We start from the raw sequence: 20,471 nt of genomic DNA, 5'->3' as shown, positions 1-20,471 counted from the left end.
TCATCCTTCTGTCTGGGAAGGTTAAACGCGCACGGGTGTTGTTCGAAGCTTTACCTCCCCGAAAGTAATTATGTATGAATCGAACGATTGATTTGGTTAGCTCGAGTATAGGGTGATAGCAGTCCCATGCGAGTTTTCCTGCTTTTATTTCTCATCCTCGTTTCGACATCCAACTTTTTTTCGTGGACAACATGTCGAACGAATCAATGAGAGAATCCATTGTTCACGGTATAGAGCGTAAAGGCTTGGCGCGCGAATTGGCGGTAACAGGCCGTTTCGATTATCGATAATTCAGTGCACAAATAAAGGAGTATCTCGATGCAAACTTAACGCGTATTTCAGTTCTCGACATAGAGGAAAAACGTAGTAGTAGCTATAGTAGTAGTGGTAGTAATAGTAACAGGAGTAAGAGGAATAGGAGGGGGAAACGCAACCGGCACGCGTTTCGCTACGGAAGCTGCTACGATTTTTAAAAACAAACGGAGACACAAGTTTTGCTTCCTCCCGGCTCGATTTTGCGGTGAAAGACGAAACTCCGCGGTGATTCTTCTACCGTGGCGTTGCGCCACTTTCCTGGCTTCTGGTTTGCTCAGCGGGAGGTAACTCGAGGCCTCTCGCTCTCTCGTTCTCCCTCACCATCTTCGCGACAATTTTCTTTCGTTTCTTCACGGTTTCCGACTCGAAACGTCCGGTCTGCCTCCTGTCTGGTATCGTCTCGATCGATATCCGATTTTTATCCTCGATATTCATCGGCAAAGTTTATGTCGCATCTCGTTAAAATTTGCTTGCAACTTTCCCAGCCAATAAGAGTAGGACAAAAAGAACAAGTAGCACTGTGACATCGATAATTACGTTACCGACGTAATTCGAGCTATCGGCCTACTTAGCTCCGCTTATTTTATCTTATATTTCCCATCCGACAGAACCGCAGATTACTTGCTCGTTTCTTAACCTACGACTCAGTGGTAATGGGAGACCATATGAGCAACGTTCTAACGGTCTTATCATTGGAGTAACAAATTAGCGAAGCGCTTTAACGAGTTTTATTTAATTTCGACATTGTATTCTTATCCCCCACTTCGCGACATTTTCTCCTACTCGATTACAAGTCATGCGTTTGATGCGCGACGAGTATCGGTATAATTTGCTGGGTAGCATAGAAACGATCATCATCGAGCGGCCTATATTAGTTTTTGGTGTGTTTTATTGATAGGATTGTAAATACAGTTGGCAAATTTATCGGAAATACAATCGAAATATATATATACAGATATGTACAACGCCGATCTTGATCCCTCTCGCTGACGGGAGGGACAGTTTCACGAGTGTGCGCTGCAACATTTATTTTAAATAAGCTTAAGTTCTCGAATACTCGCAGTTTTCGCTTCGAACGAAGCTGAGAAATGGTCGCTCGCATATTTCTAGGTAAAAAATAGTATGTGAACAGAAAAGGGGAGAAAAGAAAAAACAACAACATGAAAAGTGACGAAAAATAGCGCGATTAAAGCAAGTAATTCGAAAGATGGGTGCGACAAAACCGAACACGTAGAAGGGTAGACGGAAACTTCTATCGGGGACTAGAAAACGTTTACTCGACTCGTTACTTTTCGTTAAAGCTTACGAGTTTATGTGCATGCGTGCTTGTTTCTTCGTAGCGTATTTGCTTGTTCGCGTTCTTTTTTCCTCTGCACGTTCCTTCCTTCCTTTTATTTCTCGCAATGCATCTTACTAAATATCAATAGAGTTTATCTTACGCCTACGCGACTACTACACTTATACGTATCGATATGGATAAGAATACGACCGCGCTGATGATCGTTAGACGGAAAACATTTCGGCTTACCTACTTATCGAGAATGGCAGTCTTCGATTCGATAAATCTTGCTATTGGCAGTGATTTTGCATGAAAACTCGAGAAAATTCCGCGCGTCGTAAGAATCGCCGTTTGCGGAATAGAATAAATGGATATTTCGATTCGATGTCGTCCAGACATACTTTCCCTTTATAAAATTCCGTTTATTTACCGAGAAAGGTTGGCAAAATCTCGTTGAAAGATACATCGTTTCATCGAAAGGATATCGCCGAACGTGAACGATGGATCGACGGGCAACCAGTCGCACGCTGGTTACCTCGCGTGTACTTTACGAGAGGCCACGAACCATTTACGAACGTAAAAACAAAAACTAACACGGTGATCTCGAAAAAACCGACAAAGTACATTTTCGAATACAGAATAAAACATCGAGTGATTGCTCGATATCTGCAGAATAAAAACTAGATTTACATTTGAAAAATCATCGTTAACCGGTCGTACATCAGTTGGTCTCACCGAGGCACTCCTCGACAATCTTCTCGAGCTGACCGTTGAATTCCCTGGACGATTTGTCGGTCGGAGCCGAAGCGGAACCGAGCGAGCCGACTTCCTGCAAGAGGCCCTTCTTCAGGACACTTAGGTACCCCTAGCTCTGAATCGCGTCCGTCATGTATTCCTCGTGCAACGCCAACAGGTGACGAGGGACGTCTAAGGCTGTGTGCAAAGTGACGGTCACCCCACGATTCAAGCTGACAGCTGGATAAAACACGCCGTACAGATCGCGAAACGCGATTCCCCCTTGCGGCTGGTCGTTGACGAAGAAACGAAGCGTATGCGTCGTGTCCAGATCCAAGAGAACGCCCACCGTCGAGCCTTGTTGCACGCCACCTTCGGTTCTTTGCGCGTGACCCCCGCCGTGCATGAACCAAGAACGCTGCCGATCTATGTACATGCTCCAACCTTTATCGTCCTTGCCTACGGGTGAAATCGCTATTAGAGAATTTCGGTGGCCGTGATCGGCGACGCTATATAAATCAACTCACCGAGCATTCGATCTCGCGATACTTCGGCTCTGGCTATACCGAACGCCGGATCGGTGTCGCTGTGATAACGATCGATCGTCAGCTCCCAGTAATGGACGCCCCGTGAAAATCCGACGCTCGAGAGGACGACTCGATGCTCGTACCCTTCGCAGGACGCGCTCATCGCATCCTCGGAAATTGATACCTCCTGTGGTATACCGGATGCTCCGGTCGCCCACGAGAACCACGCCACTGTTCGACAAAGCGATACGGATCCCCGTGCCGTTAAATAATCGAACGATCGATTCTGCTTGTCGCTCGGTTTCTACTCTACCATTGTTCTCGAATGACGACCGACGAAATCGAGTGGACAAACTCGATGCGACTACTACACAGTCTGGTCGATGTCGTCGTCACTCCGAGTAGTGGAAATCGAACACTGCGCGAGATAGAAACCGGAACCACGGCTAAGGCTCGCGCGATACCGATATATGTATACCGTACATGCTCGTGTGTACCGAAATGTCGCGGCCAAATCGGATTTTCATTCCCGATATACTCTTGAGACGCGTATTGCTTGGATAAATCCTAGTCGACGATGAATATTCCCGAAATTGCGTCAGCGTCATCCAATCACGTCGCATACAAATATCGTCGTCGGCGCCGACGAGCCGAGGTTTTCATTTATCTCGACACACGTTCTGCTGGAAATCGATCGGCCGTCGCTCCATCTCTGGTAACCGTTGATATTTGTTTGTTCCGCGACGATTTACTCTCGACGAGAAACGCATCGGCACACGACGGAGAAAAGTATAAAAAGACGAGATATAGCGACGCTAGGCGAAGCGTAAGAAAGTAGAGAAAGAAAGGGAGACTCACCCTCGGCTGTCTGAAGACCGATCAACTCCGAATACTCGCCTTCCCCGGCGCTATTGAATGCCCTCACTCTGGCGTTGTACAGAGAATTGAAATGCAATCCGTCCACGGTGCAGATCGTCTCTCGGCCACAGTATACTTCCTGATCGAAACACACGACGAGACAATTCATTCAGACAGCTGGATTCTCGATGGAATACAACTTCGATGCGCCGTGTATCGTTCACCGATCGTCTTACTATATTCGTCGAGCAGTGGACGCGACGCTCGGCGAAAAATTTGTTATTTACCCTGAACTCGCCGCCGCACCCATCGTCCAGTTCCAATAGGTAACCCTCGATCGCAGGACCTCGTTGACCGGCGCACCCTACGATTCCGTGTCCAGGTGGAGGTTGCCAAGCGACTGTCACGCTGTTGTTTTCCGCGCTGCATTCTTCCGGTATCAATATCGGGGCTCCAGGGGCTACAAAAATTCCCAGCTACACGTCTCGAACCAGCAACAACCAACCGATAAAATCAGAAAGAAAGAAAGAAACACAAAGGCGATTCTTCGCTGTCTCTTGCTCCAGCGAAAGAGCTTCCAACTACCCATAGAATCTCTAGATACGCTCCAGAGACAAGGCTCGTCGATAAAACTTCTTCGAGAATCTCGCAGAGACTGAAACTTTCGTACGATCGGCCAACGCTCGAGAATACGATTCGGCTGGAGATATTTGCGCGAAACTCTTTTATGAAATTAAAAGCGTATAAGCATTATGTCGTTTTTGCAAACTGTCCGGACTTGGGTTGACCTTCTTGAAAGAGAGAAAGAGAGAGAGAGACAGAAAGACAGAAAGGGGGGGGGGAGAGAGGCAAAAACGCCTGTTCAAACAAACCATACTTAAAAAAGTATACCGTGAAGTTACACAAAAATTTGTCGTCAATAAACAGAAACGCGAGTTGGAAAGTTTCGATTCCTTCGTCCAATTACCTGCAATCGGGAATCGTTCTTCTCCTTCCGATGCTGCGTCCAACATAAGGCAAACAGTTTACATTCGACCAATGTCACGAAACGAAGCAATTTTCGTACAATGCATCTTTCTTTGTTCTTCTTCTTGCACCCTCGACAAACCAGAGATGACGTCGATGTCCGACGTTCGAAAGAGAAAATAATTATCCTTATTTACACGTTACAAAGTACAACTCCATGTTCGAGCCTTTGGTTTGTCTCGCGGTTAAGAAAGAAGAAACGAAAAAGAAGTAAATCGACGGGATCGTAATACAGAGAAAAGCGTTAAAAAAGGATCGAATCGGATCGATTGGAACGTGAAGCGGAGAGTGGGAAAAGGGAAGGAGATGAGAAAGAGACAGAGAAAGAGAGAGAGCTTACGTTTCAACTGAACAAAGGTAAGTTGATCGATAGCGCGACGCAACGGTTTGTCATCCAGAGTAAGATCGAGCAACGGCAGTCGAGCGATTTCTTGGACTCCCTCGGCACCACCCCAAGAGCCAGCAGCGGTAGCAGCTCTGACAGAGAGCATTCCACCGATTTGGAGAAAAGCCGCGCTATCGTTTTCTTTTAAGGCTTCGATGCAAAAGGTGAGAAGCGCGGTGGTCGCCTGTAGGTGAGACGCGCATCTGGCCACTTGATCCCGCAAAGAACGCACTCTCGCCTCACGGGTTTGCCGCGCCGCTTCGATCAGTCGAGATTTTCTCGCCTGTAAAAGACTCACCAAATTCGCCACCCTATCCTCCACCTCTTCCTCTAACGTGACGCACTCCTCCTGTCAACATACGTGAGAATCGTCAAAGTTCGGTTCGTTCGAACGGAAAGAACGAAAAGAAAAAGGCAAGCGAACGATTACACGATTCGTCAAATATTTATCGCTCCCTCGTGTACTGTAGATTCGCTGCGTGTCTTTTGTCATTTCAAACGATGATCTTTAATTGCCAGCGTAGGAGCAGGACGTATAGGACGCCAAGACGAAGTATTGGAGCGTTGACGACATCGACGCGCCGATATATCAGCGTGGACAAAGCGATGCGGCGGACGCTAGCAACTAGCGGATACAGAGGCGAACGAGCGAAAGGAGCAGGAATTGTCGACACGGGAAAACGAGCGAGAAAGAGAAGAAGGAAGAGTGCGGCAAAGAGAGAAAGGGAAGCAGCTGATGTAATTATCGCGTGTATAGTCCTCCCGTAATTTCACGGAGACCAAACCTGACGAGGGGAAATTTAAAAGGAACGTTCAAGATAAATACTCACGTGCACTTTGTCCGTCATTCCCTTGAGCCTCTGAATGAATTCCGTCGTCGAGCGGGCTCTTTCCGATAGTTGTTGCAAATTTTGCGAGAGCTCCGTCTGTAACCGCATCAAACGATTATCGCGTTAACGCCGAATTTGCATTTTCCCTTAACACTCTTACCGAGGCGCCGAACGAACTAGAGTATCGATTTTGTTGTTCCCGTATATCCCTTCGTTCGTCTATCTGTTTGGCTGCTGGCTTTTCGATATCTATCGAACTAGACGAACGTCGCGCCGGTAGTTTGTGCCAGGGTGTAATCGAGTTACTCTTGCTGGATTAGCTACGACCGCAGCTCCGTCCTAGCTAATTTCCGCAATTTTACTCGTTAACTTTCCAAAGGAAATCCTACGGACGATTGGCAATACCGCACCGCCATCGTCAAATTCTTCGGAAATTCTCCGGTTAACGAGTCGGTTGCTTTTCTTATTCGTTGCAGTTAGTTGGCAAGGTTTTTCGATCCGCGTGTTTCTTTCGTTGACGAGATATCGGGTGGCGTATCGCGGATACCGAAACGATGCGTCGCGGCGCAGGAAACGTTAATTAAGTGGCTCGATCGAATCTCGCTGGGCTACTCGTTGTAAGTAATTGCAACAGTCGAGGGTGCTCGGATCGATCTCGCGAAGTATTCTCCTTTCTCGAGACCTCCTTTATGCGCGCATCGTGTACGTATCGTTGTAACTTACCGATATTCTCTCTGATGGCTTTTTTCGAGCGGAATTCGTACAGAATGTAAGCTATGTACGAAGAGATTTTGTCCGTATCGTTTTCGACGCCGTTTCGGTCGAGAAACGGTTAACGATCGTATCAGCTTATCAAGAAACAGGTAGGCAAGATCGCTTCGCGATATCCGTTTGGTGTCGCTTAATTCTCGATGGATATCGCAAAGGAAAACTTCCTTAGGACGTCGTCGCTTATCTGTGGCAAAATCTACGAGTCGTAAGGAAGATCGCGCGTCGTTTACTGTAATCTAGAAGCGTCACGACGGCGCGACAAATGTCGACGATGTCAAATTAAAAGCCAGGTCGACGACCGTTCGTTCTATCCTCTTGTTCGTAAATCACGGTGCACTGCATTTTCATCAGACAGTGGTAACACCTTTTCCTTCTTTCTGCTTTGTATCGTCCTTCTTATTTAACGTTAACCAGACCAAAGTCATCGTTCGAGGTTACGAACAATACCGATGCGAAACCGAGGAAGTTGATACTTATATACTGGCGTCTATCCGTCACGCGTGTAAAATCTCGGTGAATAGATGTTCGATCAACGATGTGAGATGAAAGGAAGAAAGGAAGGAAGCGATAGAGCTCCGGTGTGGACTACGTTTTATGTTACGCACATATATCGATAATACGCATATCGGTGTACTACGACACAGATAGATACAAAAGACAGAAAACACCCATTTTCGAGCTGTTTCAACGACGATATCTGGCATGCAGAGGAACGGCGGCTTCGGCTGAAATCGATTGTGTTCTATTCCACCACGACTACCACTACCGGTTGGCCAACTTGTGTACATCTACGTGACAAACAGGAGCAGACAACTTTAATTCGTTCCGTTAATCGACTTCGATAACTTATATAATATAGTGGTAGATAGACCTTGATTGATACGTCGATTGATCGAATCAACGTTTGTGCCAGATTCCAACGGTCCTCGACAGCTGTCTTTTCGTTTCACGTTGCTGAATCGTATCGATAACGAACGTATCGTAGACGCAACCATAATCGCTACTTACAGGCCAATCGTAACTAAAATTACATCGTTCGATAAAGGATAAATTCGGTAACATTTTCACTGAAATCGAGCAAAATTATGAACTAATTGCCGATACTCGTAATCATGGTATCGTACTACCTAAGCATAATGTATCAGGTCTGTAAGTATGAAACTGGAATTTGCCTATAGATGGCCCTAGCTGATAACGTAGTTATCACTAAACTGCGTCATTGATGCCAAAAGTCTTTGTTGACATCTCACAAACATTTTCGACTCGGAACAATACAAGTTTCATACAACAGCATAGTTTGTAATAGCGTTGAACATGTCAAATTTTGTGCCTGGAAACTACGATTTGCGGACAGCGTTGATTTTCTGTTACCATTTGAAGAAAACTGCTGCAGAATCGCATCGAACGCTTGTCGAAGCTTACGGTGAGCATGCTCTTGGTAAATCACAGTGCTTCGAGTGGTTTAAAAAATTCAGAAGTGGCAATTTTGACGCGAGGAACGAAGAACGTGGAAGACCACCGAAAAAGACCACCGAGCTGTTAAAACCTGGCGAAACCGTTAATACTGAGCGCTACCGACAACAAATGATCGATTTGAATCAAGCTTTGCGTGAAAAACGACCAGAATATCAAAAAAGGCAACACAAAGTAATTTTGCTTCGTGATAATGCACCATCGCATACAGCAAAACCGGTCAAGGAATCGATCGAAGCGTTCAGTTGGGAAATACTTTCGCACGCGGCTTACTCGCCAGACTTGGCTCCGTCCGATTACTATTTATTTGCATCGATGGGACACGCACTTTCTGACCAGCACTTCGCTTCTTACGAAAATGAACGAAAATGACTCGATGACTGGTTTGCCTCAAAAGAGCGACAGTTTTTTTGGCGTGGCATCCACCAATTGCCAGACAGGTGGGAAAAATGTATAGCTAGCGATGGGCAATACTTGGAATAAAATATTTTTAATCATTTTCATACAATAAACGTGTATTTTCTATACAAAAGTTGCGGTTTCATATTTACATACCTGGTATACTTGTGTGTATACATGTACATATATCGCGAGATGGCAAAGCTCCCTCATGGGGCTTCTGACAGAAACAAACCTTCGCGTTCGCCTGCAGACCCTTACACTTTCCACAGGCGTGCGCGCGTACAGCTCGCCATCGATTCGCCAGAAATATCAACCCCCAGTCAAATATTCTATCTCTTTTTACACGTACGTATTCCTTTGCCTCTGAATCGCGATTTACGTTATCGTTTACGCGAAAACTCGATGTATCGTAGATAAACACGTTTGAAAGATCGTAGAGTAAATTTAAAAAGACGATTAATCCCCCTCCCACGCCCAATTTACGGCACGTGTCGTGTCCTAAAGTAACCGACATAAAAGAAGTCGGCCCGTTCCTTACGCACCCTACGCCACGCACAGATACTACTCCACCTTCGTATTTATTACGCGTTCCCTACCCTTAAACAGTGACTCACCACTTTTTTCAGCTTCATTCGCCGTCCTTTTCCCTCGTATTTACGCTGCACGCTTCCAAATTGGATTTTTCGTAGAAAATTCGAAACATAGAAGGCTTCTACAGCTGCGAGCCACCGGAGCATCTTCGAATCCGTAAGCAAAAAATTTGCAAGTTATCACGACGATATTTTTAGAAGATGAAAGGGAAGGAAACGAAGCGACCGCGACTCGTACTTACACGTCGTGGACGACGAACCATAAGACGGCTCGTTCCTTGAACCATAACGGCACCACATACCATTCGATCATTCTCTGCTACGAAAGATGTTTCCAACGAACCGAATAGCGTTTATCGAGACTGCAGAAAGAGAAATTTATTCAGGTATGAAACGAGGCAACCAGAAGGGAGCAAATAGGAGGGGACAAGAGGGGGAGAGAAAGAGCAACTTATCGACTCGACTAGGGTGCATTTTCCATCGTTAAATTCGGAATGAAACACGCCGATTCAATCGGAGGGGAATCAAAGGACGAGTAACAGAGAAAAGGAAAGAGAATGCGGGGGCGCTGGCGAGGAAATCTTCACGCCATGGCACGCCACGGCACATTTCGTGCGTAGCAGCACTATGTAATAAGACGTGCGTTTTCATCCTTAGCTAGCCTCTGACCCTGTGCGTGCATCGCGCATCACTTTATCACAACCGATCAAGCCACCATAAATATCTAAGACGTTCTACCGACATTTCTATGAATAGTACTTCCGTAACGAGCGTCAGACGCTTCCCTCTACTAACGAATTCACCGGCCAACTCTACATATATCGGTAATTTGACATCTGACAATTACGATGTTATATCAAATTCTTTGCTGTGCACGAAGACAAAATGGGATCACCTAAAAAACGATAGATCGACGCAGAAAAGAAAATTTGCGTACACGCAACGGCTCGATCTTGCGTTACTTATTCGATGTAAGCGAATAAATTACACGAAAACCAGGCGTTTCGACGGTAAAAGCGTATGGTGCAAGAGTATCTCGCGCGCATACTTTTTCCAATACGCACGCGTATACGTACCTTTTGTTTATTTACCTACGGGAGGACCCATACAGAGTACCAAAGTCTGGCACTGTTTCAAGAACTATTTTCGTTTGTAAGCTCTCGCGTCCCCGTTGCACTTTCCGTTTCCCCTTCATCTTCGCCTCGTAATTCTCTTACCGCGATTCCCAATTCCCCTTTTTCCCCGAAATTCACCGGAATTCGCCGTAACAACGCGTCTACCAATTCACCGGAATTCGCCGTAACAACGCGTCTACCAATTCACCGGAAATTTTTGGAAAATTCCTTCGAAGCGAATGCCGGCCACTGCTTCAAGTTCGAACGTACGATGCACAGATTCTCGTTTCTGCCCCTGAAATTTATACGCGGGTAGTGTTCTTCCGTCGACCATCTGTCAGCCATAGAACTCAATTCCACCCACCCTCTTCATCTTCTTCGCGTGCGTTTCCAACCACTTACATGGCTCTTTCTACTTTCACCGCGTTTATTTAGAACGTCCCCGTTCTCCTCTTTATCTCAAGATGTCAATTTTCATGAAATATTCGCGCTCTCTATCTCGCTAAAAACGTCCCTCCTTATGCCAAGCTGTATTAGCATCCACGATAGCATGGTCCTCGTGCAATGACATCATATCGACGACACAACTAGACGACTAATATCTCGCTCGTGAACAGACGCGATTCTATACTGACATTATTTCAATCGCAGCATCGAACCGTTACCACCGATTTATTGCGGGACAAATATCGGGACTTCGTCAACCAGACGAACTTTATAGACAGCGCTTGATCGAACTGACTAGATGGACCTTGAACGGAATAATGCTTCTTCGCTTTATGTTCCATTTTTCGCTACGAATACGAGGCGTTTGCCAAAACGAACATAGTCTTAAAATACTCGGCGAGAAATAAAACCGTATTAAACGTTATTAGCGACGACATCGTTTCAAAGCGTCTTTCATTTCGAGACGGTACATTAAATCGCGTGGCGAAGAAAGAGAGAAAAACGGCAGAAAGAAAATATTAAAGAAAATATTAAAGAAGAAAGGAAAAGAAAGGTGAGGAAGGAGAAAAGCAAGAACCACAGACGTAGAGCCGTAGCCACAGTCGTGGCATTAACGAAGACCCGGTCGGCCGTTCTAGCCTTTCCTCGAGGATTCATCTCTGTTCCATGTATCGTCGTCGACAGCTAACAAACCAGCTGCTAGTCACGCATATGAAAGGCGTCTTATGTTGTATGTGTATGTACGTACACGTACACAACTACCGAGCCATTTTCCGACAAGTTTCCATTTATGGAATCTAATGATACGCGACTCGTCTAGAAGGTTTCGCGTACTTGGGTATTCACTTTTGCCAAGACATTGGTCTTTCGATTTTCTACCCGTTCCTCTATACCTTTCAAGTTGATACTCCCGCTCGAAACTTATCCGAGCTCTATCGCGTTATCGACGAAACAATGAGACGTCGCGTCGTTTTATCGTCTTACTGCCTCGTCGAAATCGTCGCATCAAGGATAGCTGCGTGAGAACGAGATGAAACAGCCGTGCGTACACGCGAAAGGATGCGAGAACAGAATCGAATATCGAGGGGTGAAAATATAATAAGAACACTTGTCGAGAACACGATGCGCGCTCCAATTTCTTCTATGCTCTCGATTGTATGCGGAAAGGCCACGTGTGGACGACCTTTTTTCTTCAGATTCATCGAGCCCCATTCTCGTTTCGAAGAATCGAACAATACAAATTTTACGCTCCCATGGCAAGCCGGATGCGATCACGATTACGCGAACAATTAGTCGAGGAAACGTACTCTTTTCTCTCTTTCTAAACGCATACGCGCTTATACATATATGCCGGCTTAATAACGGATATACATCGATCGCGCGAGTATTCGTTAGGTTATCGCATCCTGTAACGTTGATTCGTTAAAATTATATAGAAAGACGCAAAGAGACAAAGAACTGTGTCCGTGATATTCGAATTTTGTTGAGAGACGCGCTCGTGTGCAGCTCCAGATTACGAGAAACTATGTCGCCGGTGGTATTCGATTCGTAATTATGTAGCACGTTGTCGCGATAACATGATGTTATTTACATGGAATCGTCAGTAGAAGGCGATCGATCGATAAACGAAACGAACAGCAAGATCGCGAAAGCGATGTAAACAGACAGGTGTGCGGAAGTTTGGAAGAATTATCGCGTCACAGATATAGAGCGATATATCCAATCTAGAGCGTAAGTCGATCCAATAATTTCCTCGACTTTTCTCTCGCTTTAGCTGCGGCGGCGGTCGTTGATCTCTCGTTGCCGCATGTACCAAAATAGTCACAATGATCGTGCTCCGTAAATGAACTTAGAACTAGTTTCGTCAAGGTCACTGACAAATCCGTCATTGCTTCGAACCAAGGGCGAAGACAGTAGAGATAATGCTTGTCTGATAACAGAGCCGGATTGTTCTGTTCCATTATCCGTAGAAACATCGCGACGATGGAGATTCGTCGGTATTCGTTGGCCAAGAATAAAAGATAAAGAGACTTACCTTTTGAGCCTTGCAGGCTGCGGCTAACGGCAGTACATCATGGGGATGGGCTGCGTGACGATCTCGAAGACAAAGAGCGCATATTGCGATCTTGCAAAGAGCGCAGTAAAGCGTCAACGTTTCGCCGTTGTGATCGGTACATAGTGGTGTAGTTTCCATGGCAGAGCCGCGAGCACCTTTACCTCCACCGTTCGATTGCCAGCTGCCCCGAGGCGGGCCCAGATTGTGCGTTGCCAAAGGTCCCCTTTTCGGATGACATGATTCTCTGCATCCGTCGCAGTACAACACCTAAAACAACCATGGCCGACTCTTTTAGTTTTCGTCGAAATTTTATCTTTTATCTCTACAAAACGTCGATTCACCGATTCTATCTGATCGATAAGTTCGAAAAGGTAAATAAACATACGTAAAAATACTACTCTTGGTTTCGTCTCGACTTCTTCACGCGTCAGATGCGTTTCCTTGTTTTCGACTCGACACTTATCGATCGTAATCATCGAGAAACGTAAAAACGTAAGAATGAAGAAAGGAATATTTTGAATCGCGTAATTACGTAGCAGGTTATCGTGCCACTGAAACAAACTGACGGATGACTTATGGACATTTGCATAGGCGTTTTACTCGCGTGTATGTCAAAGTTTATAGCGGATTCACAGCGATCGGATGGATATAGAAAAAGATAGAAGAAGAATAGAAGAATCGGGAAAAGAAGAGAAGAAACGCGAGGAAAGAAAAGTAAAGAGGAGCGTTAACCAACCTCGCATTGCTCGCAGGCGACAGTCGCGTCCCGAGGTTCGGCTTCGCACATTTGACATTGCAGTCTCGTGTTTCTCGATTCTTGATATTTCTCTACGATATGTTGCATCGCCCTGTACTTGGGCAAATTGTGAGCCCCTCCTTCATCAAAGTAAACGGTTTTCTGACAAACGGGACAGGAGAGACACAAAGTGCCTCCTGACGGTGGAAAGCCTCCGTTTCCGGGTGTGCCAACATAGCTTCCTGGTCGCGAGCTGGTCGACGTGCTGCTGCACACCACTCCGGAATCCGTCTCGGAAAGAATCGAGAGTTTATCGGCTTCCTGATCGGATCCTGGCGCGTTCGATGAATCGGTTGTCGACTCCGGGGGAGAATCCGGGGGTGCTTGCAGATTAACCGCGCACGCCAGACAAAGGGCATGCCAACAGGGTAAAAGTACCGGCTCGACGAATAATTCTTTGCAACAAGGGCATCGTAGCTCGTCCTCCATCCTCGCGAGTCCTCGCGAATCTTCACGACGAGAAAAAGACTCGTCGCGCGCGCGCCTTCTAAGTACGAGTACTTACTTCTCGCTGACCTCCACCAACCGTTTGCTGACTCTCTTCCAATCCCTGCACTCTCAGCTTCTTCTCTATTTCGATCACGCTCTTTCTTCTTTCGCAATTCTTTCGAACGTTCCCGCTACGCTTTCTTGTATTTCCTATGATCTCTCTCCTGCAACATACCTTTCTTTCCACGCCTATAGCAATATTATGCTCCTTCGTCCAACGAAAATAATGACGCGCGGCAATGTACCGCTTTTTCACTCCGGAAAACTAGAAATTTTATATCGATGGCGGCTTCTCGATTCATTCGGTACAATAATACACCACCAGAACGGTGTACCCTCTTCTTTCAAAGTGAATCACATTCGTTCGGGGAAATCATTTCGTATCTTCTCTTTCTTTCGATTATCCTTCGTGCATCGATTGCACGTACATCACATGCGATCCATAAAAGTACCGACTTTACATTTTTCACTGATCCAGTTTACAAGAGACGCCCAACGCAACTCCTGTATATCTTACTTCTTCTCAACTAAGTCCACTCAAATTTAGATTCGATTCGTTCTTCAAATTACTACCGCGATTACACCAATTTATCATTTAACTAAGTATGTAAATCTATTATTTCGTTTCAGTTTTATAAATACCGGCACAACAAATTCACCATACGACACACATTGCGAGACGTCACCGGGTTGACTGACTCCCGACGCCGTAGTACCTTTGCGCATCGTAGACGCGCACTGTGGTTCAGGGACGACATTCGCCATTTACCACCCGGCCATCATACAGAATATTCATTTTTTACTACTTTCACGTCTCTTTTGTATCTATTTCTTTTATGTATCCACTAATATGTAATATATATATATATACATATATAGACGTACTATTTTTCGTGATTCATTTATGCATCTCTAAAAATGCGTCATTAATATCGTTAGACTTTTAGACGATGTAAGTATACATGTACATAGATAGCCGTAAAAATCAAGTAAAAGCCATTGGTAATCACAAATGACACATACTTCCCTGTTTTTTCGTCATATTCTATTGAAAAGAGTTGCAAATGGTCCACGTTATTTGCTATATAATTGTTATAACATAAACAATTTTGTCAAATTTTCATTTCGATGACATTTTTTCGATATTCCTCGTCCATCGATTTTTTAAATAACTCGGGATACACGCACTTAAACGTGTGCTACTTGAAATTCGATCACAACAAGCAACAAATTTTCATCATATCTCGTTCGCTCATGGACCTAAAAAAAGATCGATGGTAACTAGGAGAGACAAAAGAATGTTGATGAAGGAAAATTCGTACGTAAATAAAGAAAAATAAATTCAGATTGCTAGATTCTCGATTGCATCGCCTTGTGTTTCATATTTTAAGTAAAATAACAAAATAAGTTTATTTATTTCTTTCTACATCGATCCTCTACTTCGCTTTTAATCGATACGATAAAATTCACGTATCCACGTGCAAGGATAATTACGAACTTAATGATATGAAAAGAAACCCGTAGAGGCGCCACATACTAGGTAATACTACACAACTTTATCAAGCGACATCAGGCACACACTGAAAATTGACGTCACAACTATGCATATATCTGTTGGTTCGGTAAGCGAAAAAATGTACGATTAGGAGATATTTCACGTAGAATATCATATGAGATGACAGTTTTTCGAAAATTTGCAGGTAAGAGAATGCTTCATGGTCCACTTGGTTATTCTTCCTTCATTGTTGGTTAACGCACGTGCTTTTTATCATATCTGTATATGTACATCATGTTAAAAATATCATTGAAAATTTGGTAATGCAAATTACCGAAAGGTTAATCGAATAAACACGTATTTTTGTGCAAACATATACGTCTAAACGTAATGTTAATTCTTGATAACGATGTTTCTTTAAACTCTATCGAATTCAAGCATGACACGCCATAACACATGATTTCCGAAATATCAATATATATACATGTTTTAACGCATACTTGGAAAAATTATTTTCTCAGAGTTTCGAATAAAACTGATTCTCATCTCTCTCTTTTTTTTTTAGCAAAATTTCATGTGGTTGATCATCGTTCAAAATCAAATATGTTTGCATTGTTGACAAAAAGAATTTTGTTACCACAACTTATTTGTGCATATCGTTGTAGATCCACTTCCAGGTTAGTCGATTTTATAAAGTGTAATACCTTTTTATTTATTCGACCTGAATTGATATTAATCCAAAAGAGATATCGTAAACAGAGACGGTCTGGGACTTACAGTTTTATCGGGATATTATTAACACGACTGGTCCTCCATTTTTAGTTCATTAATCAAATTTTAGATAGAGTGCCACCAAATCCGTACCGGTCCACAGGGATTTTTCCCAATTTCCCCGATGTCCCCGACCAGTCCGCTGCTGATCGCAAATTTAAAAACGAACTAACATACAGCGCGCAACTTTCAAATTGCACGAATTAAATGAAATTATAAATACATATTATTTGTAACTAAATAATTCCAGTGCAGAATCATGTGGCGCGTTTGACTTAGTTATCGTTGGAGGTGGCATTGTTGGATGCGCCACTGCACGAGAAATGTTAATAAGACATCCTAACTTAAAGATGGCGATCGTTGAGAAAGAAAACGCTCTGGCGATGCATCAAACAGGACACAATAGCGGTGTAGTACACGCTGGAATTTATTACAAACCTGGCAGTATGAAAGTAAAAACATAGCAGCAATTGCATGTTTCTTAACGTGCCTCCTCTTCTTTCCTTTTAAAAGAAATATTGCTTTTCTCGAGTACAATATGAAATTTTTAACTGTACAGTAGAATAACGCTTCGTTAAGAGATTTTTGATCCGGCAGGAACTGATTGCAGGCAAAACTATGTGTGGAAGGTTTAAAGCTATCCTATGAATACTTCTGCAAACACGATATACCTCACAACAAAGTTGGAAAACTTATAGTAGCTCAAAATAAAGACCAAATTAAAAAATTGGACGATTTATATGATCGAGGAATAAAAAATAACGTACCGGATCTCCAGTTAGTTGGGAAAGATTGTATATCGAAATACGAAGCTAAATGTCAAGTATTAAAATTATTGTGTTGTTTTTGTAATCATAAAAATAAGAAACATATATATATATATACTATTAAGAGTTTCAAAGGCTATAATAACAGGAATAATACGTATCTACCGTACAGGGAGAAAAAGCATTATGGTCACCGTGGACAGGTATAGTCGATTGGGCGGTGGTTTGTAAATATTTTGCCAATGAATTTCAAGAAATGGGCGGGAAGGTATATTTAAATTACGAAGTTACCGGTTTCTCGGAAATGACAGAATCCAAAGGCAAGGAAGAATTATCTCCAATTTTAGTACAATCGAAAGATAAAGTACGTTTAAATGTTACGCGCAAGTTCTATAGTTTATCATGCGCAACTTTTTTTTTATCTTGTTGTTATATCATAGTGTATCCCGACAAAATATGTGTTAACGTGTGCTGGTTTACACTCGGATCGTCTAGCAGTAATGACAGGATGTGATCTTAGTCCACGTATCGTTCCATTCCGAGGCGAATACTTGTTGCTGAGCGATAGCAAAAGGCATTTATGCACCACCAATATATATCCTGTTCCAGACCCCAGATTCCCATTTTTGGGCGTTCATTTTACTCCTAGAGTCAATGGCGAAATATGGCTCGGACCAAACGCAGTTTTAGCATTTGCCAGAGAGGGTTATCGGTACATAAGCTAATAAGTTTTAATTGTATAAAATATTTGAATATGCAATTATTCATTATGACATATTCTTAGGTGGCGCGATATAAATATAAGAGACTGTATAGAAATGGCAAAATTTCCCGGATTGTATAAACTCTGTTTCCGGTACTTTATACCAGGATGCAAAGAAATGATTAAATCAATTTTTTATCCACTTGCAGTCAGAGATTTGCAAAAATTTATTCCCGAAGTATCCTTTAGAGACGTAAAAAGGTAAACAAAAGACTCTAATATTTCATATTTTATCCTATCGCGGCCAATCGATCATTTTTAATGCATTTATTTACTTACACAGAGGACCAGCGGGTGTTAGAGCACAGGCATTGGACAATAATGGTAATTTAGTAGACGATTTTGTATTCGATGGAGGGAAAGGTAGTATCGGTGGTAGAGTGATGCATTGTCGTAACGCACCTTCTCCAGCGGCAACCAGCGCCATGGCAATAGCTAAATTTATTGCCGATAAACTGGAAACTGATTTCAAGTTTTAACGAGTCTGTAAACTTTAATTTTTAGTTAGAAGGAAATTTAAATAATGAATATTCAAATTCATTGTGTCCAATAATACATGCAAAATTGAAAATTTATGTTTTATGAGAATAAGTATGTGCGAAAATGTATGCACGAAAATAACTTGTGTTCATGACTCGTGTATATGTATATCGTAACATGCAAAAAAACATATTTTTTTATCGAACAAAACATTCTTATTACGAAGAACATTCTCTAAAAATAATATTTTAACTTTATGTCACAATATTATTATAACAAGATACAATAATTCTACTATCCATCTTTTTCACTTTTTTCTTTTCCTTTCCCTTCCTTTCCTTTCCTTTCTTCTTTTATTATTTGCCTTCTTTGTCTTATTGATTATTTCGGGAATTTTTTAGTCTATATAATTACCATCATCGAATAGAAATATGAAAATTGCTAATTTTACGTTCATCGTCGTCGCGATGTTGATAGAACGTAAAGCATAGAATTTGAGTAAGTGGAAAGATATGATTTTAAACTCCATCGTGATAATTTGAAAAAATTTAAGGCTGAGGTATCTCTCATAGTTGCTTAAAAATGCAATTACATTTATATGAAATTACGTTAAATTATTTTAAACCCTGTTCCTGATATAATGAGACGCGAATTTGCAAAGTCCCAAGCTGCAGTCGTGTGGAACCCCATATTCGAAAGAACAACTCCATATTCACTTAAAGCAAACATGGAATAAACTGCAATGAAATGAGCGCATCTCATGAATACCTACTATTGTTTACTTGGTTCTGCTGAAATCAATTGACTCACCTAGAGGTTCGCAATATTTATTGTGCCTATAAAAAAAGTAACAGGCAAATATTATACAGACTAAATTTAACATCATGGATCTTCGCTTCCACTTTAAGGAAGTAGCTTCGGAGGATTCCTTAGCAATGTTACGACAATTTCTCATGATAAAATATGCTATCTGCATATGAATAAAAGACGTTATTAAAAACGTTATGAAAGATAATTTGTGGAAGGCTGAAATAATATAAATTATGTTTTATATTTCAAACATATATCACGCACTGATATCTTTTATACGTACCATAATTTTCAACAGATGTCCAAAAAGTTAATGTTACAAGAGATATGTTTTCAACAGCATAGGTAACTGTCACAATATTACAAATATTTTGTGCCCATTTATAGATATGTTCTTTATAATAACGACGATACATTACTAATACTAAAATTCGTATCGAAGCCTGTATGGCTATTGCAATTTTCCAAACATCTCTTTGTGGTCTATAATGTCCAATAGCAGCAGAGACAGATGGTAAAAAGTTATAAACCTAGCATAGAAGATAATATTACATACATACAAACACACGTGAGCGCGCACGCACACACAACTTATGCTTGTGTAAATATTTTCATAATTTTATATCAGCATGGAAAATATAATTACCTTACAATGAGTAGAGGTAGAATGCTCAAAATTGTATACGATAGACCATATAATACAAAATATAAATGCGAAAAAGGGCAGAGATACGGTAAACCATGCTACTTTAGCAAAAGGTAAAACGAATCTCGCTTTCAACATGTCGCCTTCCACTAGCGGAATATATTCTGACCCTATTCTGGACTTGTTCATCGTATTATATTCTAGATTATAATTTACGTCATCGAAAACCAGTCTGATACCCTTAATAGGCTAAAGCGCAAAACGTTTCATCGGTACGCGTAACACGCGTTCCGTTTTTCTTTTTCTTATTACGTTGCTCGGTGTTAAATACAAAATGTCATATCGAATCGAATAATCATTGTGAAATTTTGAAGAAAGACAATTTAACGCGGCGAACAATTCCGATTCTCTTGTCACTAACATTTTTCACATGAAATTTGAGGAAAGGCACAATAATATCATCTTAACGCAAATATAATCGATCACTCGTCGCATGCACAATACTCTACACGATATACATCATGACGCAGAGAAAATGAGAATAAACAAACTAAAATTCTCTATAATATTTCATACTTCCAATCCCAGATGGCGCTAGTTGATCACTTGCTATTTTCGACCGTTCACAGTTGGTACGTACATACT

The 20,471-nt window shown here is 42.4% G+C and overlaps 3 protein-coding genes across 7 annotated transcripts; 1 reads left to right on the top strand and 2 right to left on the bottom strand.

Moving 5' to 3' along the window:
- Positions 1-2,130: 2,130 nt before the first annotated feature.
- Trim9 (E3 ubiquitin-protein ligase Trim9) lies at positions 2,131-18,308 on the bottom strand. 2 transcript variants are annotated; one of them, XM_069116639.1, is made up of 11 exons: positions 18,170-18,308; positions 15,118-15,354; positions 13,546-15,006; positions 12,789-13,076; positions 5,956-6,051; positions 5,081-5,474; positions 4,682-4,714; positions 4,002-4,174; positions 3,715-3,853; positions 2,857-3,087; positions 2,131-2,788 (listed from the first exon to the last, which is right to left on the bottom strand). In XM_069116639.1, the coding sequence occupies exons 3-11, from the start codon at positions 14,032-14,034 to the stop codon at positions 2,460-2,462; spliced, it is 2,172 nt and encodes a 723-aa protein (XP_068972740.1). In that variant the 5' UTR covers positions 14,035-15,006; positions 15,118-15,354; positions 18,170-18,308; the 3' UTR covers positions 2,131-2,459. The 2 variants fall into 2 exon arrangements, with proteins under 2 accessions (XP_068972740.1, XP_068972741.1); XM_069116640.1 differs by lacking the exon at positions 4,682-4,714.
- L2HGDH (L-2-hydroxyglutarate dehydrogenase) lies at positions 15,579-18,627 on the top strand. 4 transcript variants are annotated; one of them, XM_069116648.1, is made up of 9 exons: positions 15,579-15,716; positions 15,795-15,929; positions 16,155-16,266; positions 16,611-16,812; positions 16,971-17,183; positions 17,300-17,491; positions 17,568-17,839; positions 17,912-18,091; positions 18,174-18,627. In XM_069116648.1, exons 3-9 carry the CDS (start codon positions 16,193-16,195, stop codon positions 18,367-18,369), a joined length of 1,329 nt encoding a protein of 442 aa, XP_068972749.1. In that variant the 5' UTR covers positions 15,579-15,716; positions 15,795-15,929; positions 16,155-16,192; the 3' UTR covers positions 18,370-18,627. The 4 variants fall into 4 exon arrangements, with proteins under 4 accessions (XP_068972749.1, XP_068972750.1, XP_068972748.1 ...); XM_069116649.1 differs by lacking the exon at positions 15,795-15,929 and having other exon boundaries at positions 15,623-15,716; XM_069116647.1 differs by lacking the exon at positions 15,795-15,929 and having other exon boundaries at positions 15,637-15,794.
- On the bottom strand, positions 18,478-20,372 carry LOC138181643 (post-GPI attachment to proteins factor 2). Its single transcript, XM_069116666.1, has 4 exons — positions 19,827-20,372; positions 19,464-19,710; positions 19,181-19,396; positions 18,478-19,107 (listed from the first exon to the last, which is right to left on the bottom strand). The coding sequence occupies exons 1-4, from the start codon at positions 20,013-20,015 to the stop codon at positions 18,980-18,982; spliced, it is 780 nt and encodes a 259-aa protein (XP_068972767.1). The 5' UTR covers positions 20,016-20,372; the 3' UTR covers positions 18,478-18,979.
- Positions 20,373-20,471: the final 99 nt, after the last annotated feature.

The sequence above is a fragment of the Bombus flavifrons genome, chromosome 7 (assembly GCF_040668555.2).
Source record: "Bombus flavifrons isolate JBK064 chromosome 7, iyBomFlav1_principal, whole genome shotgun sequence".
NCBI classification, from domain to species: Eukaryota; Metazoa; Arthropoda; class Insecta; order Hymenoptera; family Apidae; genus Bombus; species Bombus flavifrons.
This window is presented reverse-complemented; position numbering and strand designations above follow the sequence as displayed.